The following is a 27255-nucleotide window of genomic DNA, read 5'->3' as shown; positions in this document are numbered from 1 at the left end:
GATCCTCAGGGCTCAGCTCCTCGCTGCCACACCACAGGTGAAGCTGAGAGTCCTGGAAAAGGGACTCCCTAGGGAATGATGCTGCCAGGATCTCTGCTGATGCCTGTGTCTGTCCTTGCTCCAGACACAAGAGCTTGAAGGAAGGTGTCTCTTCAGTTCTGCCATCCTGGAGAGCTGGGTCTGGCATCTTGTTCCCTGTGTCCCACAACAGCACCTCCCCAGAGATGTCTGCCATCAGCATCTGTTTCTCTCAGCCTGGAGTCAGAGCCAGCCAGCCTGGCTCCTGCTCCATGATGCCAGGTGCATTTAGTGCCACTGTGGGTTTGGGCACACTCACTCACAGATGCCAAACCACGCTGGATTAGCTGCACCCATGCCTGAGACACTTCTGGCCCCGGCACAGTGCTTGGCCCCATCTGCTGTCCCATGGGACATATGGCTGAGGAGGACACTCGACCCCAGTGTTTAATCCCAAAGCCTCTTTGCATACGAAATGTCACATCCCTACCCTGCACCCACAGCCAGGGGTTGTGGCCACCCCACTGTGTGAGGAGTACAGCATTGCCCCAGTTGTGCCCCTTTCAGGGAGCAGAATCCAAGCATGCAGATCCATCCCTCTCTCCCTTCCTTCCTCCCTCCCTTCTCTCTCCCCCAAGATCAACGGCTCTGAGGATCTACAGGTGACGCAGGACAGGATGGCAAAGTGGCCCTGGCACATGCCCATGGCTCAGCACTGAGGAGAGCTGCAGGCTCTGTAACACAGCCCCAGGACCAGGCAGCCCAGTCCGGCACTGAGCCCATGCTGCCTGTCCCACTTTGGGCTGTGACACTGACAGCCACAAAGTGTTCCCTACCCAGCCACCCCTGCCCTGGCTCTCCAGTGCTGCCAGCAGCACAGCCCTGCCACACTGCTAAATTTAAACACCCTGCCAGCCACCTGCTGGGTGGTGTATAAATAACCCCTGGAGGGGGGTTCTTGCCCAAAAAGCAGCTCCATGTCCACAGCATGCCACAAGCACACCCGGCTAGCCAGGTGGCTGGGCCTTGTCTCCATCCTCCTCCCAGCACTACCAGCAGCTGGGGATGGGGAACTGTCCCCCACTGCAGGATGGAGCAGATGGGGACAGAGCAGGGCAATCATCCATCGTCAAGGGGTCTGTCTCTTCAGGAGGGGACCATGCACCTTGCCAGGATCTGCCCTCCTTGAGAGCCACTCCTGTGGCTGCCCCTAAAGTGTTCTTCACTCAATGCAGAAGGGTGTCAGGACACTACTTCCACAAAATGTGCCACGGGACCTGCTGGGTCACACTGAGGTGATGGTCCCTAGGCACAGCTGGACAGCTGCTGCCCAGGTCTCAGGTGCTCCTGACCTGCTGGGGGGCCAGCCTGATGGATAGGAATTTCTCCTTTTTTTTTGGTTCTCGGGGCCATCATCCATTAGGGAGAGTTAAATTTAGGTTAAAGCTGATCCCTTATTACCTTGCTGCTAATCAGAGCACGAGCAGATTATTAATAAGCACATTAAAATATTGGTGAAATGCTATTTTTGGGAGGTGAAGTCACAGTTTTAATCTGGTTAATTGATTGAGTCATTTCTCTTTGCCCTCTCCGGCAACCCGTCCTTGGCCAGCTCCCCAGAGCACCCAGCCAGGGGGCCCCTTGCCCCACGCCCACCTGGTCAAGCACCCAGTGCCTTCTGCAGTGAGCTCCAGGAGACCTCCTTCACTATGCAGGAAGGACAGGGGGTCACTGCCTCCCAAAAGGGAATGATGTGGTAGGATAACAGCCAGAGAGGGGTCAGCATCTTGGTGACCCAAGGATCAGAGCAGCAGCTGGGGAGGAGGTGAGCTGCAGAGGGGAGGAGGCTGTGCAAGCCCCACATCCCACACCCAACTCAGAGCTGCCCAGCTTTGGGTTTCACCCCACTTTGGCTTGTCTCAGAGCTTGGGAAGACACCAAGAAGACGGTGAGGGTAGTCAGTGCCCCACAGCCAGCCATGCCCTCTGTGCCCATCCCAATCCCATGCACACCCAGCAGGGCTGTAGGGAAAGCCCTTGGTCCTGCGCAGCACCACAAATGGTCACTCCAGAAACCCAGTCCCAGGGGACACCTGCTACAGTCCCAAGGCCATAGCACCCAGCTGTAAAGCCCAGGACAGAGGGAGAAGGTCCTGCAGGATATCCTTGCAGGTGGTGGGGTTTGGGAGCATCCCGAGGTCCCATTCCCTCCTTGCTCCATCACCTGCAGCTCTGCCCCTCGTGCCCTGGGCTGCACTCAGCTGACTCATCCTCTGCCCCTCCACTCCAGGCAAGTTGGCTGGTGCCCAATGGAGCCAGCTAGCGGGGATGGAGCTGGCACTGCGTGTGGCACACCCAGCCTCCAGAGCCTGGCATGCTGCTGGGCCTGGGGACTGTCCTCTGCTTTGACCAGGAGCCTCCGCCCCAGGGCTTGGGTCCCTGTGGGCAGGAAGGCAGCATGCCAGCTGGAGACACAGCTGGAGAGACAGGTCAAATATTGCTCCCACATCCCATCCTCCCGGGCTGTGCCAAGTGCTCCATGCTATTCCTGCCTTTCTCTGGCCCCAAGGACAGGCACAGGCTGTGCAGACCCAGGGGTTTCCCCAGGCAAGGAGGGGACAAAACCTGGGAGGGGCCTTCCAGGCAGGCTGAGTCCTGGCAGAAGCAGTGCAAGTCCCAGCCCTGCTCTGAGGCGTGACGCTGCCACATTGGCCTAACAAGGCTTTCCCTGCACTCACGGTATGGTGCATCCCTCCCCAGCACTGCTGCGGCCCAGAGGGGCAGCCCAGTGCTTCTCAGCAGGGCAAGTCCATGGGGATGCCACCTTTGTCCCTGCACAGGGACGCAGGGACAGGGGTGGGAGTAGGGCACCCAGATTCCCAGCACACACAGGCCCAAGATGACCTCCCCAGGATATGCCCACTGGGTTCAGGAGGCAGTGCTGGGTTCACATCCAGAAGATGAGGTACTGGGCAGCTGGCAGGGCAGTGCAGGGGCTGGCACAGGGGTGAGGGTCCTGCCATGGCAGTGACATCAAACCAGGAGCACACAGCAGCAGCTCCATCCCCAGGACCAAGCATCCCAGGACAAAAGCACCAGTAGATGCAGGCACCAGGGTGTGTCCCTGCCCTGGCTCATGGGGCACACCCAGGGCACACCCATCTTTGTCCAGCTAGATGGAGGTCATGGCTCCAGCCCCAGAGGAGTCAGATTCCTTGGCATGTCAGGCACCATCAGACCAGCTGCAATTTATTTGTACAGCAGCTCTTTCATGCTCCACTTTGCACCAGTCCCCTCCCTAAATAAAACATTCCCCTCACCCCAGGTCCACAAGGGGCCTTCAGGGGCTTTTGTTGCCTCCTGGAGCCATCTTCAGCTTTGCTCCACACGGAGCTCAGTGCAACCCCTCCACCAGCATTTCTAAGCAGCATTTCTCCCCTCCCCAAATAACCCCACAGAGCTCACCAGACAGACATCCCCTGTCACAGAACAGAGACCCCGTGTCCCCCAGGACGGTACTTACCTTGGGAGAGAGTGCCGGTGACAAACTGGTAGAAGAAGCGGATCACCCGGCCCAGCTGCCTCTTGCAGCGCTGCTGGCAGTGGCTCATGGCTCCAGCTCCCAGCGCTGGGGAGGGACCCAGCCGCACCCCCTCCCGGCCGCCAAGCAGCCCCCCGGCTCCTGCGAGCAGCGGGCGATGCCCGGGGCAGCACCGAGCCGTTCTGCCCGGAGCGAGCCTGCGGGCATCGGCGTCGCTGCGGGCCGGCGGAGCGGGCAGCGGCAGCCCCGGCAGCGCGGCACCGCCGGCCCCGCTCCCGGCGGCGGGCAGCGGGAAGTTTTGCGCGGGGATGCTCCGGTGCAGGAGGGCAGCGGGACACGGAGTTGGGCCGCGGTGCCGCTCCCGGGGCTGGAGCTGGCGAAAGCCGGCCGGTGAGAGGGAGCGGGATGTCCCGGTTCGCCCCCCCCGGGCCGTGCCCTCCCGCCGGCCGCAAAGTTGCGGGGAGCGGCGGGGAGCAGCGTCGGGGCGATGCGGGGTGCCGGGGAGCCCGGCGGTGCCAGCCAGCCCTCCGGCAGAAGCGGATGGACGCCTCCCTGGCTGGCAGAGCCTCGGGTTGCCCCCGGCTCCTGATCCGCCCCTTGGCACCAGCTCGACCCGGCACTTCACGCCCCGGCTGGCCGGGAACCAGAGGCAGGTTGGTATGGCAACCCGCAGACTCCACAGGTCCCGCTGACCAATGAGGCACCGCTGCATCCCAGGGCCGCCTCTCTCCAAGAGCAGGCGAGGATGCTCCTTCCGGAGGGAAGCCGGCACCGAGAGCATCCTGCATCCTCGAGCAGGAGCCACCCACTCCCACAATCAAGTGTTGTGAGCATCCTGCATCCCTGGGCATCGGTCCTTCATCACTGCAAGTGTCCTGCAGTCCTGCATCTCCAAGCATCCACTTCTGCTGGCTCCACACAGGGGAGGAGACAAGGATGGATGCAAGGATAGGAGGAAGAGGAGTCAGACTCTGAGCCCACCCAGGCTAAGAGCTGCTCACTCCAAAGCTCAGCCTGGCAGCAAGTTGCTGACTTGCACAGTATGTCAGAGCCAGAAGACAGACTGGAGTGTGGTGGCAGTGGGATTTCCCTGCTCCCAGAGCCAGTCTGAGACTGTCTGTGTAGACTCAAGACAACGTCCCTTCCCCTAGTACCATTTTCCCAGCTGTATTCCATCTCTATAGTGCATTCACACCCCACAGCAGCAGGATTCTATCAGTTCTGAATCCATTCCAGACTCTGTAATCTCATAAATTTCATCTCTTATTAATAGGGAAGGAAGTGAACAAAAAGGGACCTGATGGAAATTACAGCTTCTGTTCCCTCAGGGATGGAAAAGAGGGTGGAGCCATGATACAGCCAGGAACAGCCAGACTGTCCAGTCCCTACCAGTACCTCAAGAAGGAGTCCAGAGGGAAGGGGCAAGAGCACCACCACTTCCCCCCAACCCTGTACTGGGGCTGGCATAGGGGAGCCTCACCTCCTGCTCCCCAAAAAAAGGCCATCCCCTCCAAACCAAGCCCCCTCTGTCTGCCCCTCTCTCTTATACAGGCTGTGGCCCTGCCAAAGGGGCCAGCTGCACACAGCTGCCCAGCAGTGTCCCCACACCACAGCAGGACAGTGTCCCAGAGGGAGGGGACCTGTGGCAGGGGATGCTGCACTGGCCGCTGCATAGCTGAGCCAGGTTTGGAGAGATCCTGAGCAAGGCACAACACACAGCACAGCAGGGGCATGCAACCCTTTAATAATACATCCACAAAGCCCCAGGCCAGGGAAGGGCTGCAAGGGACATCAACCTCACAACAGGAAGGGGCCAGGCCAGGCCAGCTGAGGCAGATTGGGCAGCTCAGCACATAGAGACACAGATGTAGAGACAATCTATGAATGCAACACCTTGACTGAATCTACCCCTGTGAACCATGTGGCCCCAGCTGAAAGTTCAGAGACTGGGGAGCCAGCAGTGCCCAGTCCACTCCTGACACCTTCCAGGAACAGGTGTGGGGTTTAGGACCCTCATCCATGTCTACAATACCCAGGAGCTCTGCTCCTGGCTCAACCCCACAACACAAATACATTGGGACAGTTTCTTGCAGCGATCAGGTCCCATGAGCTGTGTGATACAAGGCCAGATCCTGTAAACACACGGTGTCCCCAAATCTACTGGGACCACCCAGCACAAACACCAGACCAGGGCAGCTGCAGCATCCCAAAGGCCCGCGGGACACAGGACAGGCGACACAACAGCCACAGGAGGGTGCCAGAGCCCACAGTACGTGGCAGCACACAAAGTTTGCAGATCCATCCCAAGCCCTACCAGTTCCCATCCGCCAGGGAAAGCTGCTCCATCCCAGCATGTCCCGGGTGGGTGAGACAAGTGCCATCCTGTTCCCCCTGGTCATGCGGGACAGGGGACCTCCTGTCCCTTCCAGATCAGCAGATGTTGGCCACCCCCGTCACTGACCCTGCTCCTCCTTGGAAAGCCAAGTAGGAATTCAGCACAAATCAAAAGCAAGCCAGAAGGCAGGGCTGTTGAGCCCACCCCTACACAACGTTTCTCGCTAAAGACCCCACCTGGGTCACACCCACCCACGGGTGCCACTGCAGGGTGCATCCTGCCAGCCTCCTGCCCCACAGCCCAGCCTGTGGTTCTCCCAGACCTGCTCCCTGCTTAAGAAGGCCAGTGGTTCCCCCACCCTGCCCCAGGTGCAGCCCCAGGTGAGCTCCATTCCCCGCAGTGCCTCACTGTGGACAAAGGAAACTATCTCCCAGAAAGATCCTTAGAGTGAGCCTGTGTCCCCAGAGCACCTGCTGGGCCCCCAGAGGGGACATGCCACTGCTGGAGCTTCAGCAAAGGGAAGGAGGAAGACTGTGACTCCAGGCTCTGCCTCCAGCTCCAGCACGTGGTCCCCCCATGTGCTTTTACCCTGGCAAAGAGAGATACTGCCCACCCCTCCTAATGCTGAGCCTGCACCGGGGACCAGCCTGGCTTAGGGGATAAAGAGCAAATTCAGAGAGACTGAAGAACAACACTGTCCCGCACTTCCCTGCCCCAGTCCCATGGCCGCCTGCTGGCTGTGCTGGGACACCTCCAGCTTGGAAGCACAGGAGCCAGGGCGGGCAGTACAGGCCATGAGACACTCCCTGTCATGGGTGGGGACACGGACTGCCCACACTCCCTGCCCCCCGCTCCGTGCCACTCACTCCGTGCCCCACACTCCGTGCCCCACGCTCCGTGCCCCACACTCCCTATCCCACACTCCGTGCCCCTCACTCCATGCCCCACACTCCGTGCCCCTCGCTCCGTGTGCCCCTCGCTCCGTGCCCCTCGCTCCGTGCGGCCGCGGTGCCGCCGCCCGACGCTGAGAGGAGCCCCGGTACAGCGCAGCAGAGCGGCGGAGCGGCGGGAGGTGAGCCGGGGACACGGCTCGTTCAGACGGCTGTGGCAGCTGATGGCACACGGGGGACAGCAGGGGACACGTGTTGTTGTGTCGGAGCGTGGCCCTGCACGCGTGTGAGAGGATGCACGGGAGCCGTAAAGGCCACGCGGCCACCACGGACGTGCGGCCACCGCGGTCCCCTGGCAGTGCCTCGGAGGCTGAAGAGACAGTGACAACACCGCCGAGGAGGGGGACACGACACACCTGCCCACACCAGAGACGCTGCTTGCTTTCCTACCCGGGCCCTCTCCTCCCGGGATGGCTTCCTGGTAGATGCATCCTTCCTCAAACACCGACTCTTGGGCTGTACCTGGCGAGGGAGCGCAGGGAGCTGCCGGGGGAATTCACGCTGGTTCCCGGCCATGAAATATTCATTAGCACAGCCGCCAAGAGAAGGGAGGAAATAAAAGATAAACAGAAGGGGATGGGGGAGAAGACATAATGCTTGCAGGCAGCTCAGCATGGCACTGACAAGCCCATGGAGTGGCTGAATCAAGGTCTTTATACCAGTCATCACACCAGTATGTGGGTCCCCTGGTGTCCATGCAAAGCCTGATTCACTGTAATGGATGTCATGGGCACATAAACACCCTTAGAAAATGCAGCCAGGAAAGAGCAGAGCTTGCAGGCACACCCAGCATGGGTAGGGATGTGCCTGCCATCCAGCATGTCACAGGGATGCCCTGTGACAGGCACATCACCAAGGGGCACCATGCTGGGCTGGTGGTCAGAGACTGTGCCTGTGCCAGCCCTGGATGGTGCCTGGCTTCAAAGTATTTCAATCTGGGCTATAGCCCTCAGGGACAACAGTAGAGAAGGGCCCCAGCCCAGGGCACCTTGGCCAGGGCATCTGTGAGCTCTCTGGGGTCATCCTGTGGCTGGCAGAAAGCAGATGCAAACATTTCTCTCAGAGAGGAAGGGCTGTCAGGATGGGAGGCACATTTCCAGTAATGAGGAAGGGCAATCAGGGCGGGAAGGAGGAAAATTTCCATTACCAAGGAAGGATAATCAGAGTGGGAAGGATGCAGGACATCCTGCGACCCTGTGCCAAGCCTCAGCCCACCACTCAGGTCCACAGCGGCTGAGCAAATGCTCTGCTCTCTCTCTAAATAATTCAAACTCACTTCTTTTTTTTTTTTTTTTTTTTTTCAGATGGAGGGCATACACATCCCAGCAATGCCAGACCCACAGTTGCTTGGCAGGGACAGAGCAGGTCCTGGCTGGAGGGAGAGCTCAGTAGGACTCACCCCAGAGCCAGGACACGATGAGGGAGAAGGAGGTGGGCATCCCAGCAGCGGGGATTACTTCAGGAGCCATGAGTTTCTGTTCCAGATACACCACATCGGGGTGGGTGGCTCCGTGGGATCCCGACACCCCTGCCACCAGCAGAGGAAGGCTCAGCCCAGCCAGCCCTGCGTGCTGCTGCTCTGCTCCTGCCTCCTCCCAGCCCGGGGAAACCGCAGCCTCCGGGTCTGGGGGAAGTGCTGAAAACGTGATGCCAGAGAAAATAAATAAAGCAGCTAATGAGGTAATTTGCATAGCTATTAGCAGTCAGGATTTGCAGCGGGTCTGACATGGGATGTGCTGTCACAGCGAAGCTCAGCCCGAGGGCTCTGCTTGCAGAGGGAAACACTCAACACAGCCGTGCTGCACGGGCACAGCGCAGGCACCCGCCGCAGGCAGCCCACCCCACCACCGGGGAGGCCAGGGGGCAGCAGCAGATCCAGCGAGGAGGTGGAGGAAGGCTCGGAGCAGGGCACACGGCCTGGGAGGAGCTGCGTGCTCTCACCGTGAGCCCCTCCTGCCTTTGGCCACGCAGCCCGCGGCTTGGCCCTGGGATGCACAGATCGTGGGCCAGCACTCAGCTCCTACCTTGCCAAGGCTCAGAGAGCATCCATGAAAGGACGAGCTTGCAAAGGCCAAGGAAAAGCTGCCAGCAGCCCAGGCTTCCTCGCAGGGCAGCCCTACATTGTCACAGCCAGCTGGCTCCCTGTGCTTTTCCATCCAGAGCTAGCCACAGCTCCCTGCACCCCTTACATCTGCTTGCTCCCTTGTAGCCCTGGCCTGAAACACATCCCCAGACAAGCACAAACCCTTTTCTACCCCAATCTTTGCTGGCAGCAAACCCACCTCATTCTGACTGCCAGCAAAAGGTGCAAATTTTGGGATGTAGGACTGTGCATGAAGCATAACTCCATCAACAGCTCTGCACCGTAACTGCACCCACCCTTAGCTGTTCAGGTCAGGAGTCATTGAACCGCAGCAGGCAGGAGGGCACTGGCCATCCTGGCACATTCAGGGATGCAGGGGCACGTACCTGCAACCTGTGACACGGCTGGATCCCTGACCTGCTGTGCCCAGTAAACTGTGACAGAGAGGAATGGCACGCAGGGCCACTCTCCCCAGGGCTGCCAGGGCACGTCTGGCTTTGATCACAAACGTGCAGTGACAGCTCAGCTCGTTCTCAGCTGGTGGATCTTGCTAAGAAATGCATGTGACGTGATCTGTCTGCTCGGGAAGGCGCTGCCAGGGAAAGAGCCCAGCCCAGCACTGTGCTGGGTTGGTTTCTGGCCCTGCAGCACCCACCTGCCAGCAGCTGGCAGGCAGCAGGTGAGGGGCAGCAGCCTGGCTCTGTGGCACCTCGCTAGGGATGGCACATGCCAAAGCATCCCTGCAATGCAGGGAAGGGATGGGGCACCCCCACTCTCTGATGGCAGAGACAAAAGACCCAACGGATGGGTGGTTGGACAGACAGACACAAACTCCACCACCAATTTGGGTGGTGTGTGTCAGGCCAAGATGAAATCAGAGCCCCACAGGGTTCACCCTGGCGTGTCCATCACCCCCAGAACCCTCATGGTGGCCCTCAGACATCCAGATTACACTGAGACACTGAATGCTCCCAAGCCGAATCTTTTTTTGTCAGTTCTGCTAAATATTTTAGGTATTTACACAGAAAAGCTCTCTGTGCTCAGCGGCATGTCGGCCCCCTTGGCATCACACAGGCGGCCAGACACGCCCCCGCCTGCCAGGGTATGAATAATTCATTGACCCCACGAACAGGAGGGTGGTAGGAGAGGACAAAGTTGGGGGAACAGCTTCATCAACCCCCACCCCGGCTCCTGGGGTGCACCCCGAGCATCTCCATGTCCTGCAACAGGAGGGCAGAGAACTGGACCAAAGCTGCAGGGAAACAGAAGCACAGGGAAGGGAGAAGAGCCAGGAGCTGAACCCAGCCCTGGTTATAGGGCTGACACATTGAGACAGCAGCTGTAAGCGAGTAGAACCATAACCTGCCTGGGCCATCTGGGGGTATTTCAGAGCTTTTTGTGTCTGAAAAGCACAGCAGTGTTGGGGGCACCCAGGGTATATCAGGCAGTGAGGCAGCACAGCAGCCAGGAGCTCCAAAGAGCGTGGCCCTCACAAGTGTGCACTTTGCTGTACAGGGGTGCACAGCTCACACTGGGGCACAGCACAGACACAGCATCTCCTTATCCCAAACCAGCATCTCTCTGCCCCTCAGATGCCCACCTTGCTCCAGGCCCATGGCACCCCATGAAAATCAGCAGGGATTTCTAGCTCCAGTCCTGTTCCAGCACCCATTCCAATCATCACCAGGGTTTCCTGAATTGAGAAGCTGAGAAAAATCTCAGCCTGGTCACAAGTGATGCCAGCCCTGCTCCCAAGCCTGCTCCAGAGAGGACATTGTCCTCAGCATCTCTCCAGCCTTGCCACCCTCACCGCCCCACACCAAGCCACAGTGATGGTGGCAAATTAATGAGCTCTGTGCAATCACACATAGGTTGGGCTCCAGTAAATTGGAGGTGGCACCAGGCTCATTTCCTCGCAATCAGCGCTCGCTTGGCCACCAACAGATCTGTCTCGGCAGGGTGACAGGAGGAAGCACAGTGGGAACAGGCTGGGACACGACCTCGGCTCCCACGTGTTCAGGCAGCTCAGGGCTGCCTTGGGCCGGGAGTGGGACCCCGTGTGTCACCCAGGCGGGCGCTGTCACACTGAGTGACACGGGCTGTTAGCGCCACCGCTTAGCCAGGGGCTCCGCACACACAGCCTGCACAGCTGGGAGAGGGAGATAAGACGCCCAGAGGGGAAAGATGCTTCAAATGGCAGGAATCTCCCCCAGAATGGACTTGGCTTGAAGGCACCGGGAGTGTTTGCTGCTATTAATAACTGCAGAGCTGTAATGAGGAGCGTGCCCTCGGCTCAGGGAGACACAGCAACGAGGCAGGGTGTGAGAGCAATGTGGTGTGGAATGGGGCTGAGGTCCTGACCCATGGCTCCTCACCAAGCCCATGGAGTCCCCATGCCAACAACACCCCAGCACTGGCCTGAGGCCCCTGGATAGGTGGCTGGGTGGACCTGGGGGCTCAGGGCAAGGCAGACACACAAAGTCAGTGCTGCCCTTCCAACAGCCCACAGCCCACCTGCGCCCTTCTGCAGCCTCAAGCCAAGGCACAGTGCATCCCCATGGCTGGGCCAATGGCCCCCCATGCCAGCATTGACCCTCTCCCCACTTGGGAGCCTTCCACCCTGCTGCTCTCTGCCCCACAGGGCAGCAGGGCCACCCACTCAGCATCTCCAGGGCACCTGCCCAGGTGACTGCCAACCCAGGGGGGCCCTAAAGACTGCCTTTTTAAACTGACATTTTGGGAACAGGAAAGCTATTTTCAGTTGTTTCCATTGCAGTTTGTCTGCCTCCACTGGAGGGAAGGATGCTCTCCCTGGAGGTGCCATGGCCACAGCTTTGTGTTGGGCTGTGGTGCCCAGCACCAGCTCTGCACCACTGGGCCATCCTCATCCCTCCTCTGACTGTCCAGTTCCTGGACCCACTGTGCTTGGGAGCACATGTGAAGATATCCCTGGGTTCCCAGGTGGGCAGGAGGGTCAGGAGCATCCCATCTGGGAGGCTTGGGGCAGAGCCCAGGGGCCTTGCTCCTCCCTAAGACCTTCTCAGCATCAGCAGCTTTTCTTCTACACACCTTAATGAGACAATCCCAAAAATTAGCACACAGACCTGAACAGCACCCCCCTCCCTGGAGCCCCCAGGCACTCTTGATAGGAATAAATGTGCCTGGCAATTATGGAGGGGGAGTACAAGCTTCCAGTGCAAGACCTGCTGAGAGATTCAGAAATAAATATGTTAATAATCAAATATCCATCCTGTGTCTGAGCTCACGGGAGGACTTTCAAGTCTAATTAGTGGAAGATTTGTACCATTGCTGCCAGGGCTCGAGGGACAATTTGCCGTGGTTCCCAGGAAGTGAGAGGTTCTCTATAATTAGCCAGTCTGCAAGGATTACCTCCAGCACTCCAGGCTGGGGGCAGGCGGGACCCAGGTAAGCCAAGATGAGAGATGGCCCCGGGCTTTGATCTGTGCAAATCGAGTCTGGAGCTGCAATTCCAGGGCAGGCAGGGGGACGGGCTGTGAGGATGGGCAGCACACCAGGAGGAGAGCTACCCTGAGCCTGCAGGTCATCCCATGCTTCCACATCTGCACACAACCCCTACATCACCACGGAACTCAGCTCCCCACAACATCTGCCACAAAGACCAGGAGTGCCTCTAAACCTGCTCCATCTCCAGACTGATGGTTTCCCAGCCAGGACCCCAAGAGCCAGGGCTGCTCAAGTGGGGGCATTTCCCAGTCTACCCCAGTCAGACATGGTCTGCATCTGCTCCCTGATCTATCACAGCAGCACGAGCAGTGCCCAGGGGAATACTCCTACCACCCCAGCCCATGTGTTTGTAAACAGGGCCATATCCTGCTCCTGAGGATTTGACAACAGACTCCATTTCCACTGCTGCAACAGCTTGTGGGGTGGCTGTGATGGGGAGAAAGGAGCACCCAGAGCAGAAAGACACAGGGGCAGTACCTGGAGGTGCACCATTGACAGTGCCCAAACTGGGACCAGCCTCAGGGCAAGGTGCAAAGGCAAAGAGCACAGGGATGAGGAAGGGATGGAGACTGAGCAGAGGGAGCCATGTCTGCATTGAGGACCAACAGCACAACCGAGGATGCTCTGCTGAGCAGGGAGTGGGACCCATGTGTCTGGTCTCACGGGGGGACAGCCTGGCAGATACTCTGCCAGAGACCACTGCCCTGGCAGCAGCTGCCAGGGACACTCATTAGCACCATTAGCACCAACTAATTGCAGGCAGAGGTGGCTGGCCTGGCAGCAGGCACCCTGACCACACACTCTTCCCAGCCTGGTAGCTGGCAAGGCTCCAAACTGAGGGGAGAATTATAGATGGGGTGTCAGTGGTCACATCCAGGGCACTTCCTCAGGGCTGGCCTGGAAACATCTGTGCCAGAGATCCTGTGCCCATGAACAACAAAGCCAGCACCTCATCCCTCCCAAGGGCATGCAGGTACCCCATGTTCAGCCCTGTTGCCAGGGCACAGCCATCCCCACCCAGCTCCTCTGGCAGCCCCAGGAGACCTCCTCAGTGCCACTGGGTTGTTCATCCCAGCAAACAAGGGGTTACCAGCCCCTCACTTCCCCATTATTTAATTAAGCAATGATAAAAGAGAAGTTGTATTATCCAAAGAGTGACAGCAGGTTGCAATTACAGCAGGGCAGGCTGAGAAAACAAACAGTGCTGAGGGAGGCACAGGATGGTGCAGGGCTGGGGGGACACCACAATCCCTTGGGACCCACGTCCCTGTCCTGGCACTGTGGTCCAGGGCAGAGGTGGGACTCTGGAGTCTGTGAGGGATGGAGGAGGAGAAAAGGCTCCTTTGCCTCCATGGGTGTGGTCCCAAAAGAGCCTCTCCCTCCAGCTTACTCTGCATTGGGATGACCCCGATCCCAGCCCCTCCTGGGGGATGCTGGGGGATGACCAGTCCCAAGGAACAGCAGGTTTTCAGTGAGTCACTTGGAAATATTAAACACCATCTCCTTCTTCCCCTTTCTGCTTCAGGGCAGCCCCCTGCACTGAGGGGCTGGCTGCCCAGCTGAGCCAAGGGCACTAAGTCCCAGCTGGGACAAGGCACACAAAGGGGCTCTGCCTGCTCCTTCCCCCCAGTCCCCCCACCCAGGCACGATGCTCTCCTGCTGGGTTACTCCAGGCTGGGCTTTGAACCTGTGCCTGGTGTCTCACACAAAGCACAGATGGGTGGAACAAGAGGCACGGCCACACTGCAAACAAGCAGCTCATAGCCCTGTCCCCCCCAGCCACCAGCAGCTCTCCCCGAGGAGGGGAAAAGCTTCACTCCATGTTCCCTGTTGGAGGGTACCATGGGTGCCATCACAGTGGCAGCTGGGACACATCAGGGTGGCTCAGTCTTGAGGAGTGCACAGCATTCCCTGCCCATCCCAGTCTTGAGGAGTGCATGTCATTCCCTGCCCATCCTGCACCATCAGACCCTGTGCAGCCCCCAGCCCCAGCCACATCCCTTCCCTTTGTTAAATCCTCCTGCCCTCAGCCCAATCCTCTTACGCTCTCCTCTCTCATTACAGCATCCTTAAATTAATGCCTGGCCAAGTGTGGAATAGAAGGAAATTAACCCTGGGGAGGAGGAGCAGTCTCTACAATGCCTCTTATCACCTAAAGCACTGTTCCTTCTCTTCTCCCACTTGATATGCAGGGGGGACATAGGATCTACCACAATCACAGTGAGCATTCCTCGAGCACAGGCTCTCAGCCCCCACAGCCCTTGGCTTGTGGGGTGCCAAGAGTCCCCTCTGGGCAGCCCTCTGCTTGGGAGGCTGCAAGGTCTGCCAGCTGCGCTTGGGTTTACACCAAAAACAGCCAGCTGGGAACTCACTGGGAGCAGTTCCAGAGCTGCCTGCACCGTTGCTGGGACACTTTGGGGTCCCCAGTTCTGGAGCAAGAAGTCAGGAGGGATTTGGATGCTGGTAGGAAACTCTTGTGACACCCACAGCGTGGGGAGCTCAGAGGAGCTGCAGTGGGTAGGAGGCAGGGATGTGGCCAGAACAAAGAGTGCCACAATCCACACCCTGATCAATGGAGGGGACACTTCTTGCCTCTGCCACTGTGGGGGAGCTGGAACATGTCCCCTTAGGAGGATCTGTGTGAGGCTGAGCAGACACCAAGGCCATGACAAACAGGTCCATCCCCCCGGCTGGGATTCGGGCAAGACTTGATGGCTTTTGGAAAAACACCTCAGGCATCCGACCCCACTGCTGCCAGCATGGTGCAGCTGTGGCACCAGCAGGATCCCATCAAGCTGCCCTCTCCCAGGGCAGTGGTGGCCAGGGCCAGGAACTCCTTGCCAGAGCAGCGCTCCCGCTGATCCTCTCCGTTATGCAACAAATTATTCCACTCGCATTAATGACTTTGCGGCAAAGGGGGAAATGACATGAATGATTCCTGGTGCCGGGAGTGACTCACTTTGCACGATGGAGGGGAAGCAAGCGGGGAGGGCGGGCTCCAGGGGAAATTTGTTTGGGTCAGCATGATCAGCAGAGGGCCGGGGATGGGCTCAGAAGATCAACTGCTAGAAGCAGAGTGAAGGGGAAATAAAGAGGTACTTAGGGGTAGATCCCACCACTCAGGAGAGGGCTGAGATGTCTCCAAGAGATGCTGGGATCAGTCAAAACCACAGCATATTATAACATCTGTTATTGTGCTGCCCAAGCCCCACACCCCTTTTCCACCTGGGCTGCGACCCCAGAACGTGGCACCAGCAGCCATCCCTCCCTGCTCCAGGGTCAGATGAGACCTCAACCAAGGGCAACCAGGGCTGGGGGTGCTGTACCACATCACTGAACCACCCAAATCCAGCATGCCCCTGGATAGCCTAGCAGGATGGGCAGCTGCCTGCCACGACCCTTGAGGCAGCAGGGGCTGAGGGGGATGGCAAAAGGGACCTGCCACATGTGCTGCAAGACAGAGCCTGGCATCTGAGCCAGTCCCTTCTCCCTCACCTCTGGAGACTTCACTAAATCACACCATTAAAAATTAATGCATATTCCCTCCTGGAATAAATCAGAAGCTGTCAAGGGCCAGTGCTGCCAGCCACCTCCTGGGGACACCAGAGACACGTGGAGACACTCTGGGGACTTCAACAACCCACTGCCCAGCAGCCCCAGGGGGGCCTTGCAGTGGCAGAGGGCCAGGTGGATTATTGCCTTTAAACCCATTCAGGGGCTTTCTGTAAGCAATGCAATTTTTAAAAATTCAATCTCGGAAGAAGCGATTAACCAAAGGGGCCAGGGCAATGGCTCGCCTGTCTAATCTCGTTAGCGAGCAGGCCAGTTCCCACTCACCCTGCCCCTGCATGGGCTGCAGGAACTGGTGAAAGCACATGGATGGCTCTTCCCTGGCTCCTGACCAGGCTCCTGATGGGTGAGAGTTTCCTGGTGCCTCCCTGCATCCCACAGGGCTACACCTTCCCCATCTGGGTGAAGGAAAACCCTCTTCCCTGCGACTCTCATCCTGGCCAGATCATCACCAATGATACTCCATCCCTAAAAAGCACTTTTTGTGTCCAGATGCGTGGTTGGTAACAGGAAGAGGACAGGTAAGGGATTTGGTGCATCTCTGCTCTGCTGCTGGGGTGAGTGCCTGAAGCCAGGAGCAGGGTCCCACTTTCTGCCCCACAGGCTCAGTGACAGGCCATGCCAGTCTCTCATGGGAGCATCTTGCCAAGAAGCCTGCCTCTGCTTCAGACTGTAAAGCCCCTTCCCAGCAGGCCTGTCACTGCCATGGGATATGTCTCACAGGGACATCAGGACAGACCAGGGTGTCCAGTCCCATCCAGTTCTCAAGTCTCTGCAGGGCAGAGCTAAGGCAGTAGATTTGTGCCACCACCCCACCTCTGAGTTAGTCACTCCATCATTGTCCCTGACCTGCTCCCTACAGAGGGACCACAGGTGAAGCTGTCCATCTCCACTGGCAGCCCCATGGGGCTCTGAGTGGTCCCTGCCTTCCTACAGGCACTGCTGCTGCTGCAGCATGGTCCCTGACAGACTCTCTGTGAGCAGCCAGACCCTACACCTCCCTCTGATCAGGACAAAGCCATCTGCCTGTTCTAGGTCCAGCCCAGGGCTCTTTAAGCAGAGCAGGTTTGCCTGCAGGCAGGGTGTGCAGTGTCCCTGCTGGCACAGGGCACAACCCCTAAAACACTCACTGTGGATGAAGCTGGAGCAGGAATCAGGTGATCACACACGCTCAGAGTGGGGCTCCTGCTTGTACATCCTGCAGACCTCTCAAGGCCCCCCATGTTCCCCGGTGGAGTGAATAGGAGCAGCATGGATGGGACATTGACCTTCTTGCCCAGCATCCCCAGCAGCAATGACAACACCAGCCCAGGGTTGGGAGATGTGCCAGCTCCCTAAACAGAGGGGATCTCCAACCCAACAGGTTCAAAAGCAGAGTGCTTCCTGCCAAAAGGGGGCTGGAGTCATCTGGAACCTGATGGAGCTGAGCCTTTGGGGCTGGAGAGGCACACAAGGCATGGACACAAGTGCACGTCAATGGCAGCGAGTGCCTTCCCTGCCCAGCAGTGTCCATAGGTGACTTGCCCTGTCTGGATCACAGAGGAAACATTCAAGGAAGCCGAGGTTCAGAGGCAGTGAAGGTGGCAGCTCTCCACATCCCCCATCTCTGCCAACTCCTGTTGAAGGCAGCAGTATCCTGCCCCAGCTCCCTCCTGCAGGGCTGTGTCTCCAAACAAGGTAATTACTCTCACTGCTCCCCAGGAGCTGCACCACCCCTTCTCATTTGAAGACGAAGACAAGTTAACTTAAAAGCCAGAAGCAGCCAGAGCCACAGCAGCTCGGGGACAGGAGGACCCCAGTAAGAGCCTCCCACCCAGCAGAGCCCGGCTGCCACAGAACATCTGCAAAGCCCTCCAGGGGAATATCACTGGGACCGGGGTCACTCGTCCCCTGTACCCTGCCACTCACCCCATGGCATGGCATGCACCCAGCCCCAGCTGCCAGCAGAGCACTCTGGCATGGACAGGGGGTTGAACATGACCCCTGCACCCATCCACAGACCCTGCCCCATGGAAAGGGGCTCCTCTGCCCCTTTGCTTCCACAGAAGCCGCTCGCAACAACCCCAGCAGCTCACTTGCTCAGCAATAACCACCCTCAGAGTTCTACAGTGCTAGTGAAGGGCTGTGGTTCCCCACCTCAAGGCAGAGCCCTCACCATGGCATCAGACCACCCAGCTCAGCCCCCCGGCGAGGCACGACAGGGAGATTGGTTTCACTGAGGGCTCATTTATCTGCGGCGTGATTAGAGAGCAGGGCTGGGATCCGGCGGCAGGAGAGCGATTTGCAGCAGATGGATTTATCATCTCCCAAGCACAGCAATTTGGCTTAAACAAAACCAAACCACTTCTCCTAATGAAAACATCACTAATGAGGAGTGAGGCAGAGGCAGCTCCATGAATGGGGTCTCTCCTGTCCTTCAGGGCTGGGGCGACCCACCGACATCCAGGCTGTTAATGCATGAAGCTCAGGTCCAGCTGGGACATATGGACCCAGTACAGCCAGGAGAAACCAGGGTTTGCTCCAGGGACCAAACCTCCTCATGTCCTGGCTCACAAAGCTCTGAGGGCAACTGGTTTCAGCAAAACCTACAGTATGAGAACAGCACCACTGAGTCGAGACACATTTTCCAGTTGTAACATGGTCAACAGTGAGGAAAAACTCTCTGCTCAGACACAGACCTGGTGAAAGAGGCTGTGCATGGTCAGCCCTGTGCAGCAGGAGCTGTATCCCTGGCCAAAGTTACAACAATTCATGAATTATGCATCAGCATCTGTAGAGATCAGCTGTTTAACCGGCCCAACCAAACCCAGGAACTTCCTGTCAATTAATCCTGGGCCACCAATTCCCCATGGACTCCAACCTGCCTTTGCTTGCAGGGATGCAGCAGCGGCTGCCAAAACCTCAGTTCCAGCCCTTCCACCTGCGAAATCCAACCTGCCCATGAGCAGTGGCACCCAGCAGCATCACTCACATGCTCCTTGCCCTGTGTGTGGCTGGGAGCAGCATCCCTTCCACCAGGGACCCTCAGGATCTCAGCAACGCCACAACACCCCATGAGAGAGAAGTCATCAAAGTCAGCAGCATCAGAGGACTGCAGACAAGCCAGGACAGCAAAGAGGAATGAGGAAGAGGGTACAGGTGCCAGAAGGAGGGAGACAGCAGACAGAGATGAGGCAGAGTCAGGCAACAGTCCCATCACCCCGGGAAGGTGCAGCAGCCACCGAGGGCAGGCGCTTTGGCACAGAGATGACCCACGGGAGCCCCTAACCTGGCACACGAGGGGAGACCCTTCCCTACAGCACCCCACCCTGGCAGAGAACCTCCTGGGAGCTCGGGGACCTGCCTCGAGGGTCAGTGTGGCTTCCAGCCCAGCCTCACTGCCAGGCTGCAGGAGCAGAGGTGGCAAGCAGAGGGAGGTTGCATGGGGCAGCAGCAGGAGGGGAGGCAGGTTAGCGGGGCAGCAGGTGGATGGGCAACACAGTTCCCATGGGTCAGACACCCAGGGGAAGGACACTGGTGGCAGTCACCCCTCCTGGGGGCTGCTGTTAGGAGGAGGGGACAACCCATGCTTGACAGTGACCAGAGGGATGCAGGTAGCTGGCCCTGCCAGACCCATGAGGACAGGGCTGTACGGGGCTGTGCAGGGCTGTTCTCAAGAAAGCAACTGGGCAAGAGAAGGGCCTTTATTCTGGATGTGGGTGAGCTGGTTTTGGGCACAGTTCCCACCCCAGTCCCCCTCCTTGGGATCCATCCAGCACACAGGCACAGCACACAACCTGCCATGCACACTTGCAGCTGAGCTCCTGGCCAGCCCCTGCCTGCTCATGCCCTTGCTCCCACCCAATGATCCTGTCACTCCATCTTCCAGCTGCAGATCCCAGTGCTTCCCCCTACACACACTATTATTTGGGACAGGCTACCACTGACACCTCCTCCACACTCTGGGAAATAAATTATCCCCCATGCAGATGGAAGTCCTACGCCATGGCAAGCTGGTGGACATGTTCCCCCCAGCTGGCTGATCAGGGGCTGTGAGCAGACATGATGAAGCTGCTGGGTTTGCCCGTGGCACAGCCCTAGCTCTGCCCATCACCTGGGGCCCTCCTGCAGCACTGCCAGGACACAGCTCCTGAGCTTTATCCCATGGCAGGGACTGGAACCCCGCTCCCACTGTCCTCCCACCGACCCAGCTGGCCTCTTCTCCCTCTGATGTGTCTCTGGGGGACAGCTTGGCCCCACCTCTCCTTTCTTACTGCCATGGGGAGAAATACCTCTGAAGCACCCTCCCTCGAGGTGGGGAGGAGAGCTCAGCCAGATGCTGTGCTGCTGCCACGCTGCTGCCTAAGGCTTCCATCTCACAGGGTGGGCTGCTAGAAGTGCTAGGAGTTGGGGAGTCCCCATCCATCAGCCGTGCCTCTGGAGACAGGAGGATCCCAAAGCTCTGCAGATGATCTCTATAGCAATTGCTCAACCCTGCAAATGCTGCAGCTGCTTTTGGGGTGGTTGCTCAAGTCCCCAGATCATGACAATTGGAGGAAAAAAGCAGGGGTGAAAAAGCAAGAGTGAAAAGTGAGCCTCCTAACCCTTTTTCAGGGACAGCCCTGGAGATAAATCCCTCATTTTCCCAAAAGGCAGGCAGGGGCTTTGCCCACCCCAGACAGCCTGGATATTGACCCTGTGCTGGCACATGCTGTCCTGCTCATGGGATACAGCATGGCTGGGAGGGGTTTGTCCAATAGGGTATGACAAGTTCCAGGCCACCCACCCTTGTTCCAGATCTGGAGCTAGGGCAGCTGTGATGCCCACACATCCCTGTGGAGAATCAGGCGGGAGGGAAATCCTTCTCCAAGCTCACTCACCTCTCACACTGCCGGCATTCAGGGTCAGGGATGTGGCACCTGCACTTCTTGGGACAAAGTGGCTCTGGATTCCCATTTCTTCTGCATGGAGAGCCATGGCCACAGCAGTCCTGAGACACTGGCTCTGGGCGCTGCTTGCACACTAATTGCTCATGCCATTAGAGGCATGAGGAATAATGTAATTTATGGATGGCTTTTATTTCTCGCTAGCGTCATCTAAATATCCCAGAAATGGACCAGTTTAATTTCCTGGTGGTGTAACCTAAACATTTCTCTCCTCAGCACCCAGGTGGGTGCCCAGCCTCAGGCTCAGCAGCCAGGCAGGCATGGCTGCTTCCTGCCCCGTGCCACCACAGCAGGGTCAGCACAGGCAGGGTCTGTCCTGGCTCACCCAGCACAGCCTCTCTGTGTTTCCCCCGCACAGGGAGCGCTGCTGCTCTCCCCACTGCTCACACACAGGCAGTTCTCATTCACTCAGGCCTCTCACACACACATCCAGGTGCCCACGTAGCCAGGGCAGCTGGGCATCTCTGGAGATGCTGCAGGGGGTGGGGACTGTCACTGCACCCTCATTTCCAACAGCTTTTTAAATTTAAAAATGAGTGGACATTGTGGAGTGTATCCACCCTGAGCATGGATAGGGGTCCTGCTTAGCCCCTCTCCTCCTGGAAGTGGGTGTGCTAACCCTTCTGTGGGCATGCACAGGTGGGACTCACATTGCTGTCACCCGTGATTTTGGGCAGTGATGGGAGGCAGCATCTGTCTGCTGTCCTGAACACACTGGAGCTGCTGTCCCTGAACACACTGGAGCTGCTGTGGGGCTGCCACCTCGCCTGGCACCAAATCATCTCTTGGTTAACAGCTCTTGCATGGCAGATTCCTCTAAACTCTGACACATCCCGGTGGATGGGGGTCTCCAAAGCTGCAGGAACACCCCAAACTGCTCATGCTTGACCCCAAGCAGAGCTGAGCTACCAAACAGCAGGTGCCAGCAGCAACCCTCCTGTCTGCAGATAGAGCCCACACAGGCACTGCCAGCTTCACCCCAGGGCGTTGCTACAGCCCTGTGGAGGTCCCGGCTCCTCAACACATCTCCAGGGAATCAGGAGAGCCAAGAGCAGGTCAGAAGGCATGGGGTCAAGCTAGAAAACTTCCCTAGAGTTAAGGTTGCATCCCCTGCCTGCATCACTTCCACACTTTCTGGGAGAAAGACAGCTTTCCCTGCATAGGGGAGGTCAGCTTCAGTGCATTCAGCCAGCACACGGGAAATCTGGGACCAGCTCCTTCTCCTCCATGGTGCTACTGCAGGCTCTGCCCTGGCAGGTCACTGACTTGACAGAGATGGGAAATGAGTGACATGCCCTACAGGGCGTGTTTCCCACTCTGGGAAATGGGGCAGATATTTCCACCCTTGTTCCCCAAAGCCCCATCCCTGTGGGCAGGGACTTGCATGGTGGTACAGCTCCACTCCATCCATGTTTGCTGCACAGCTGGCTCAGAGGTAAGCCCTGGCATAAAAGGTCTCAGTCTTGGAGAGACGAATTTATTTTTAACTTTGATTTGATTTAAATCCATATGGACATTTTAAAGTTACCGGAGAAACCAAAAGTTGTGTGTGGGTTCCAAGTTCCTACACAGCTCAAAAATATCTTCCCTGCAGCACGTTTGGGCAGACAGTAAGCGGCGTTTCCCATGTGTGGGGCTGTTCAGGAAAGCAGAGTAGAGGTCCTGCTCTGCTACCACCACCTATTTGAAATTCTAGAGCAAATCCTGAAATCCACCCCTTCCAGACTTCAGCAGGAAAAGCATCACTGGGACTCAGGGAAGCTGCCTGTGCCCACACAACAGCGCCTGTGGCACAAGGACACCGAACCCCACTGGCTAAGGAATGGTTCGGCTCCATCGGGGTCCCAGAAGGCAGCTGGGAACTGCTGCCCCATTTCACAGCTGCAACAGAGGCCCTGAAAGAGGACAGGATTTGGCCTGATCTGCGGAGAGCACGTGGGGAAGGAGGGGTGTTGTGAGCTCCAGCCCAGCTGCTTCCCTGTCGGACAGTGGAAGATGAGGTGTGACAGACGGACAGATGTTGTGGGATGTGGGATGCTCGGCAATTCCCTCATTGGGCAGAGGATGAAGGGGAATACAATAGGGTCACAAATGGGTTGATTTAATCCTCTCTGTCCCACGGCTATCCCATCCAGGGGCAGGACATCTCAAGGGGTGCTCTAGGGGACACCGGGTGATGAGTGAAGGCACCATGGTGCTGCTGGGGTTTTCTGAGAGGAGTGAGCATCTCTTCCCTGGGGAATCTGCTGCCGGGATGCGGCTGTGCCACCCCAGGGTGCGGCGGGGGCCCAAGGCACGGCAGAGAGAGCCCAGCGCCGGACCCTGGTGTCCCGAGGGGCTTGGGCGTAACAGTGCGGGAGTGTGAACCTGGGGGCGGCCGAAAGCGATCCAAGCATTCCACCCCCTGCCCGGGCCCCTTTCCTTGCCTCGGGACAGCCCCTGCAGGCTGGGACCAGCCCTATCGCCCCGGAGCACCCTCCCCCCGGGGGTCGGGACTGTTCCCCTGCTCCAGCGCCGGGGTCGCGGCCGTTTCCCCTCTCCCCGAGCAAGGCGTGCGGCGAAGCGGAGCGGGCAGGGAGCGGGCAGGGAGCGGGGCTGGGAGCGGGCAGGGAGCGGGGCTGGGAGCGGGGCTGGAAGCGGCTGCCCGGGACCGCCCCGCGCCGTGTCCGAGTGGCTGCTGCACCTTCCCCGGCGGCGGCACTCACCCGTCAGCTGGTCGTAGGAGCCGTCCAGGTCGCGGGAGTCGGACAGGCTCTCCTTCCTGCCCTTGCTCCGCATCTTCCCGCCCCGCCGAGCGGCGGGGGGAACGGCGACGGGGCGCACGGGCTGCGCCGGCGGGCAGGGGCTGCCCGCGGCCGCCGCCTCCCCCCGCCCCGCCGCTCAGCGCCGCTCAGCGCGGCAGCGCCAAGGGGCCGGCGGTGCCGGGAGCTCGGCACGGCTCGGCTCGGCTCGGCTCGGCAGCAGGAGCGCGCAGCCGCCCCGGTCCCCGCCGCCGCCGCCGCCGGGGCTGGGCACGGCCGCCCCCTCCCTCTCGTCCTTCCCCGCCTCTTCCCGGGAACCGCCAGCCCGGCCCCGCCGCCGCGGGGAAACTGAGGCACGGGCGGGGGGCGGAGAGCGGGGGCGCTCCCGGGAAGAGGCAGGCAGGGAGAGAGCGGCTCCGGACCGCAGCGAGGTGCGGGCTCCAGGGGCAAGGGAGAGCCCCGGGTATCAGGCACCGCGCAGGGACGGAGAAGCGGACAGAGATGGAGAAGGCGCGGGGCAGGAGGGGTGCAGACCCCCACAGCCCCTGCGGGCGAGCGATGGTGCCCCGAGCCCTGCGTGTCAGTGCCCATCCCGGGCTGCGCCGTGCGACCCCCAGGAAGGGAAACCCCAGCCCTGCCCGCTCCCGCGGGGCTGTTGCACCCCCGCCCGGGGGGAGAGGCTGGATGAGAAACCGGCCCGAGACAGAGGGGATGGGCAGGGGTCAGGAGATGCAGCAGAGGGGTGGGGAGGGCGGCCAGGTCCCTCTGCCTGCAGCCAAGCACAGAAGCGCATCCCACTGCCGTCCCCATCCCGAGCATGGCTTTCCATGCAGGGTTGGAGTCTTCAGCAGGATTTTACCCCCATCTCCTGCGGCCCCAGGGAAAGGATGAAGCAGCTGCATACTTGGGGAGGCTTCCACAGGCACGGTGCTGCCAAGAGAGGAGCTCACAGCCCACCGGTACATCTGGCACTGGGAACTTGATGTCCCGCTGCTGCCCCTGGTTATTTGTTGCCATCTGTGCACGAAGCCATCCCCGGGGGATGCCGACTGTGCTGGAGAGTCCCCTCCATGGACAAAGCCGGGGGCTTTTGTCATGCCACTGCCTGAGTACTGACTGTTTGCACCATGGCAGGGGTTCTGGGCACGTCTCAGGGGCCGTCCAGCTCCCATCGCTTCCCAGCGCTCCTCCCTTCAATCTCTCACCCATGCAGAGAGACAGAGGAGAGCAGGGGCTGCGGGAGGAGGCAAAGCATCCCTCCTGGTCGCTGTGCCAGCCCGCCACACGGGAGCCGCAGGGCAGAAGGGAATCCAGAGCAGAGGAGGGAGGGCCGTGCTCACGAGGCAGCATGTTGTCAGCGTGCTTTGGTGTCAAGCCATGAAAGAAGCCGCCTTAGCGAGGCAGTGATGCTTAGCAACTGCCTGGATCTAAAAATAAGAGCCATTTAGCAAGGAAAACGCAGTGGAGAAATGCTCAGAGAACTAAACACATTCCCCCAGCCCTCCCTGTGGCCCGGCCAGTGCACGGAGCCTGCCTGCACTGACTGCCTGGAGGGAAACTCCCGGGACAGCTCCAGCAGTGCCCCCTCTGCTTAGCCTGACAAGCAAAGCTGGAGCCTGGCCAGCCCACAGAGCCCCTGCACTCCTGGGCTTGTCCATCCTGCTGCTCCCTGGCCTCCTCAGCCTCCATCCTCCACCCTCTCCACCACGTGCTTGCCCGCATTTCCTTGGCTGCCTTGGGGACCAGCAGTGTCCCAGGGAGGTGGGTTGGGAGCACTGTGTGATCCATGCCCAGGCTCACCCACCAACTGCACCTTCCTCGGGGTCCATCCTGCTATGCATGTGGCAAGCCCAGCAGAGCTGCACAGGGAAGTTTTCACCTTCTGCCATCCCTGGTCCACTGGGAGGCAAACATGGCTATTTTTATCCTAGCTAAGTGCTCCTGTTCTAGCAGGCAAGCAAGAGATGCTTTGCCAGGCTGGGGAGAGGGGGGAAGCTGGGAGGTTTGGTGGGTACCACATGGAAGGATGGGACAGGCCCAGGCCCAGGCTAACATATCCCACCCCACCCCCCCCCCAGTGTAGAAAAAGGGGGACACAACTCACTTGATCGCTGGTTACAGCTCCTTTCCGTAGCAGACATGAGGGCTGGGCATTCTGCCAGGATTCACAGCCTCTGAGCCTTTCTCTGCTTGGGAAAAATACAACATCCTCCCCTAAATGTTCCTCTGGGCACTGGCAGGTGGGGGTCTGCAGGCTGCCCGGGGAGGAGCAGCAGGAATGGCTCTGGTCTCTGCCCTCCTGTCCAGCCCAGACAGGTGCCCTGCTGTGGGTGCACTGGGCGCAGAGATGCCTCCGTGAGTGTGTCTGGACAGGGACAGGCACAGCAGCAAAGTCACCCCAGAATGCTGAGCATCCCTTGCAACATGTCTCAATCTCACCAGGACGTGCTGCAGATGCAAAAAGAACGGGCCAGGCTGAGGAAAATCACCTAAGCGGTGTCTGAGGCTTTAATCAAAGCGTGCCTTGTGCAGCCTGGCTGCTGCTGGCCACATCCACCACAAAAGCAATCAGCAGGTTCAGGATGGGCAGGAGCCAGCTGCAGGCAGGGCTGGTGGTCTGCACTGCGGAGATGTCACTGGATTAACTATTTCCAGAGGATAGAAAGAGCTGTATCAGCTCCTGAGAGCCCAGATCCCAGTTACACGGGGTGACTGGGAGGAAGGGCTATGCTCTAGCTGGCCAACACATGGCACAGGCACCACAGGCTCAGCTAACCATGAAACCCATGCTCCAAAGCCCAGGGCCAGGGAAGTGTGGAGGGCAGGCAGCAGGTAGATGGATTGAGCCTGCTGGGGCAGGCAGGGGTCTGGTGGATGCACCCAGGTCCCCAAAACTCACCTCTGCAACAGCAGCAGAGAGCCATGAGGAAAACAGGGCCATGTAAACCAGCCCCAGGGCTTGGCACAGCCAGCAGAGGGGTGGGATGAGTAGGAGACAGAGGGAGACAGGCTGGGGGTTCACATGGTGCTGCCCCATGAGGTGTCCCCAGGCCGTGTGAGGCAAGGTGTCCCTGGCACCACTCAGACACCTCATCATGATGGAAATCACCCAGGCATGGTCCCTGAGTGGCCTCTCTGTCAGCCTGTCGAAGACAGCAGAGCTTTGGTAAGGGACATCTGCACAGGATTCCTGCTGCTCCCAGGCAGTGAAGCTGCAGCCAGGAATGACTCTTAGGGTGAGAAGAGCTGGAAAGAACGAGCAGGGTCGTGCTGTCCAAGAGCCTTGTTCATCCCCAGCTCATCACGGGGCCACTGCAGCCTGGTCATAACTGGGGAAGAGAAGAAGTTTGGAAATTTTCCAGATTAAGAGTCTGGCTGGAGACAGAACTGTGCCTGGCTGCCACCAGCCTCATCCACACCCAGGCTGGACCAAGCTGAACCCACTCACAACCATCCCTGCTCCTCCTCCAAGACATTTACCCTGCAATACTGGACTGATCCTTTGGCTCATCTATGCCTCCTGCTCCCTGCTGGGACACCCCAGCTCTGGGGCCACAAGTCCCTACACTCCCCTGCTGAAAACCCTAGGCTCCACAGAGAACCCAAG

At 59.0% G+C, this 27255-nt stretch overlaps 1 protein-coding gene across 3 annotated transcripts in view; it reads right to left on the bottom strand.

Moving 5' to 3' along the window:
• KCNIP2 (potassium voltage-gated channel interacting protein 2) overlaps nt 1-23928 on the bottom strand; it is a 43087-nt gene extending 19159 nt beyond the window's left edge. Inside the window, exon 1 of one of the 3 annotated variants that reach the window (XM_071446470.1) lies at nt 23613-23928. In XM_071446470.1, coding sequence (XP_071302571.1) covers nt 23613-23685 — 73 coding nt within the window. In that variant the 5' untranslated portion in view covers nt 23686-23928. Of the gene's footprint in view, nt 1-3540; nt 4379-23612 lie in introns of those variants that run through there. The other 2 variants (XM_071446469.1, XM_071446467.1) reach the window with 2 other exon arrangements.
• Nucleotides 23929-27255: the final 3327 nt, after the last annotated feature.

Source organism: Agelaius tricolor, unplaced genomic scaffold, assembly GCF_023055355.1.
Source record: "Agelaius tricolor isolate 1412-34295 unplaced genomic scaffold, bAgeTri1.0.p SCAF_22, whole genome shotgun sequence".
Lineage (NCBI taxonomy): Eukaryota > Metazoa > Chordata > Aves > Passeriformes > Icteridae > Agelaius > Agelaius tricolor.
Note: the sequence above shows the minus strand (reverse complement) of the source record. Positions and strands in the feature narration are given on the sequence as shown.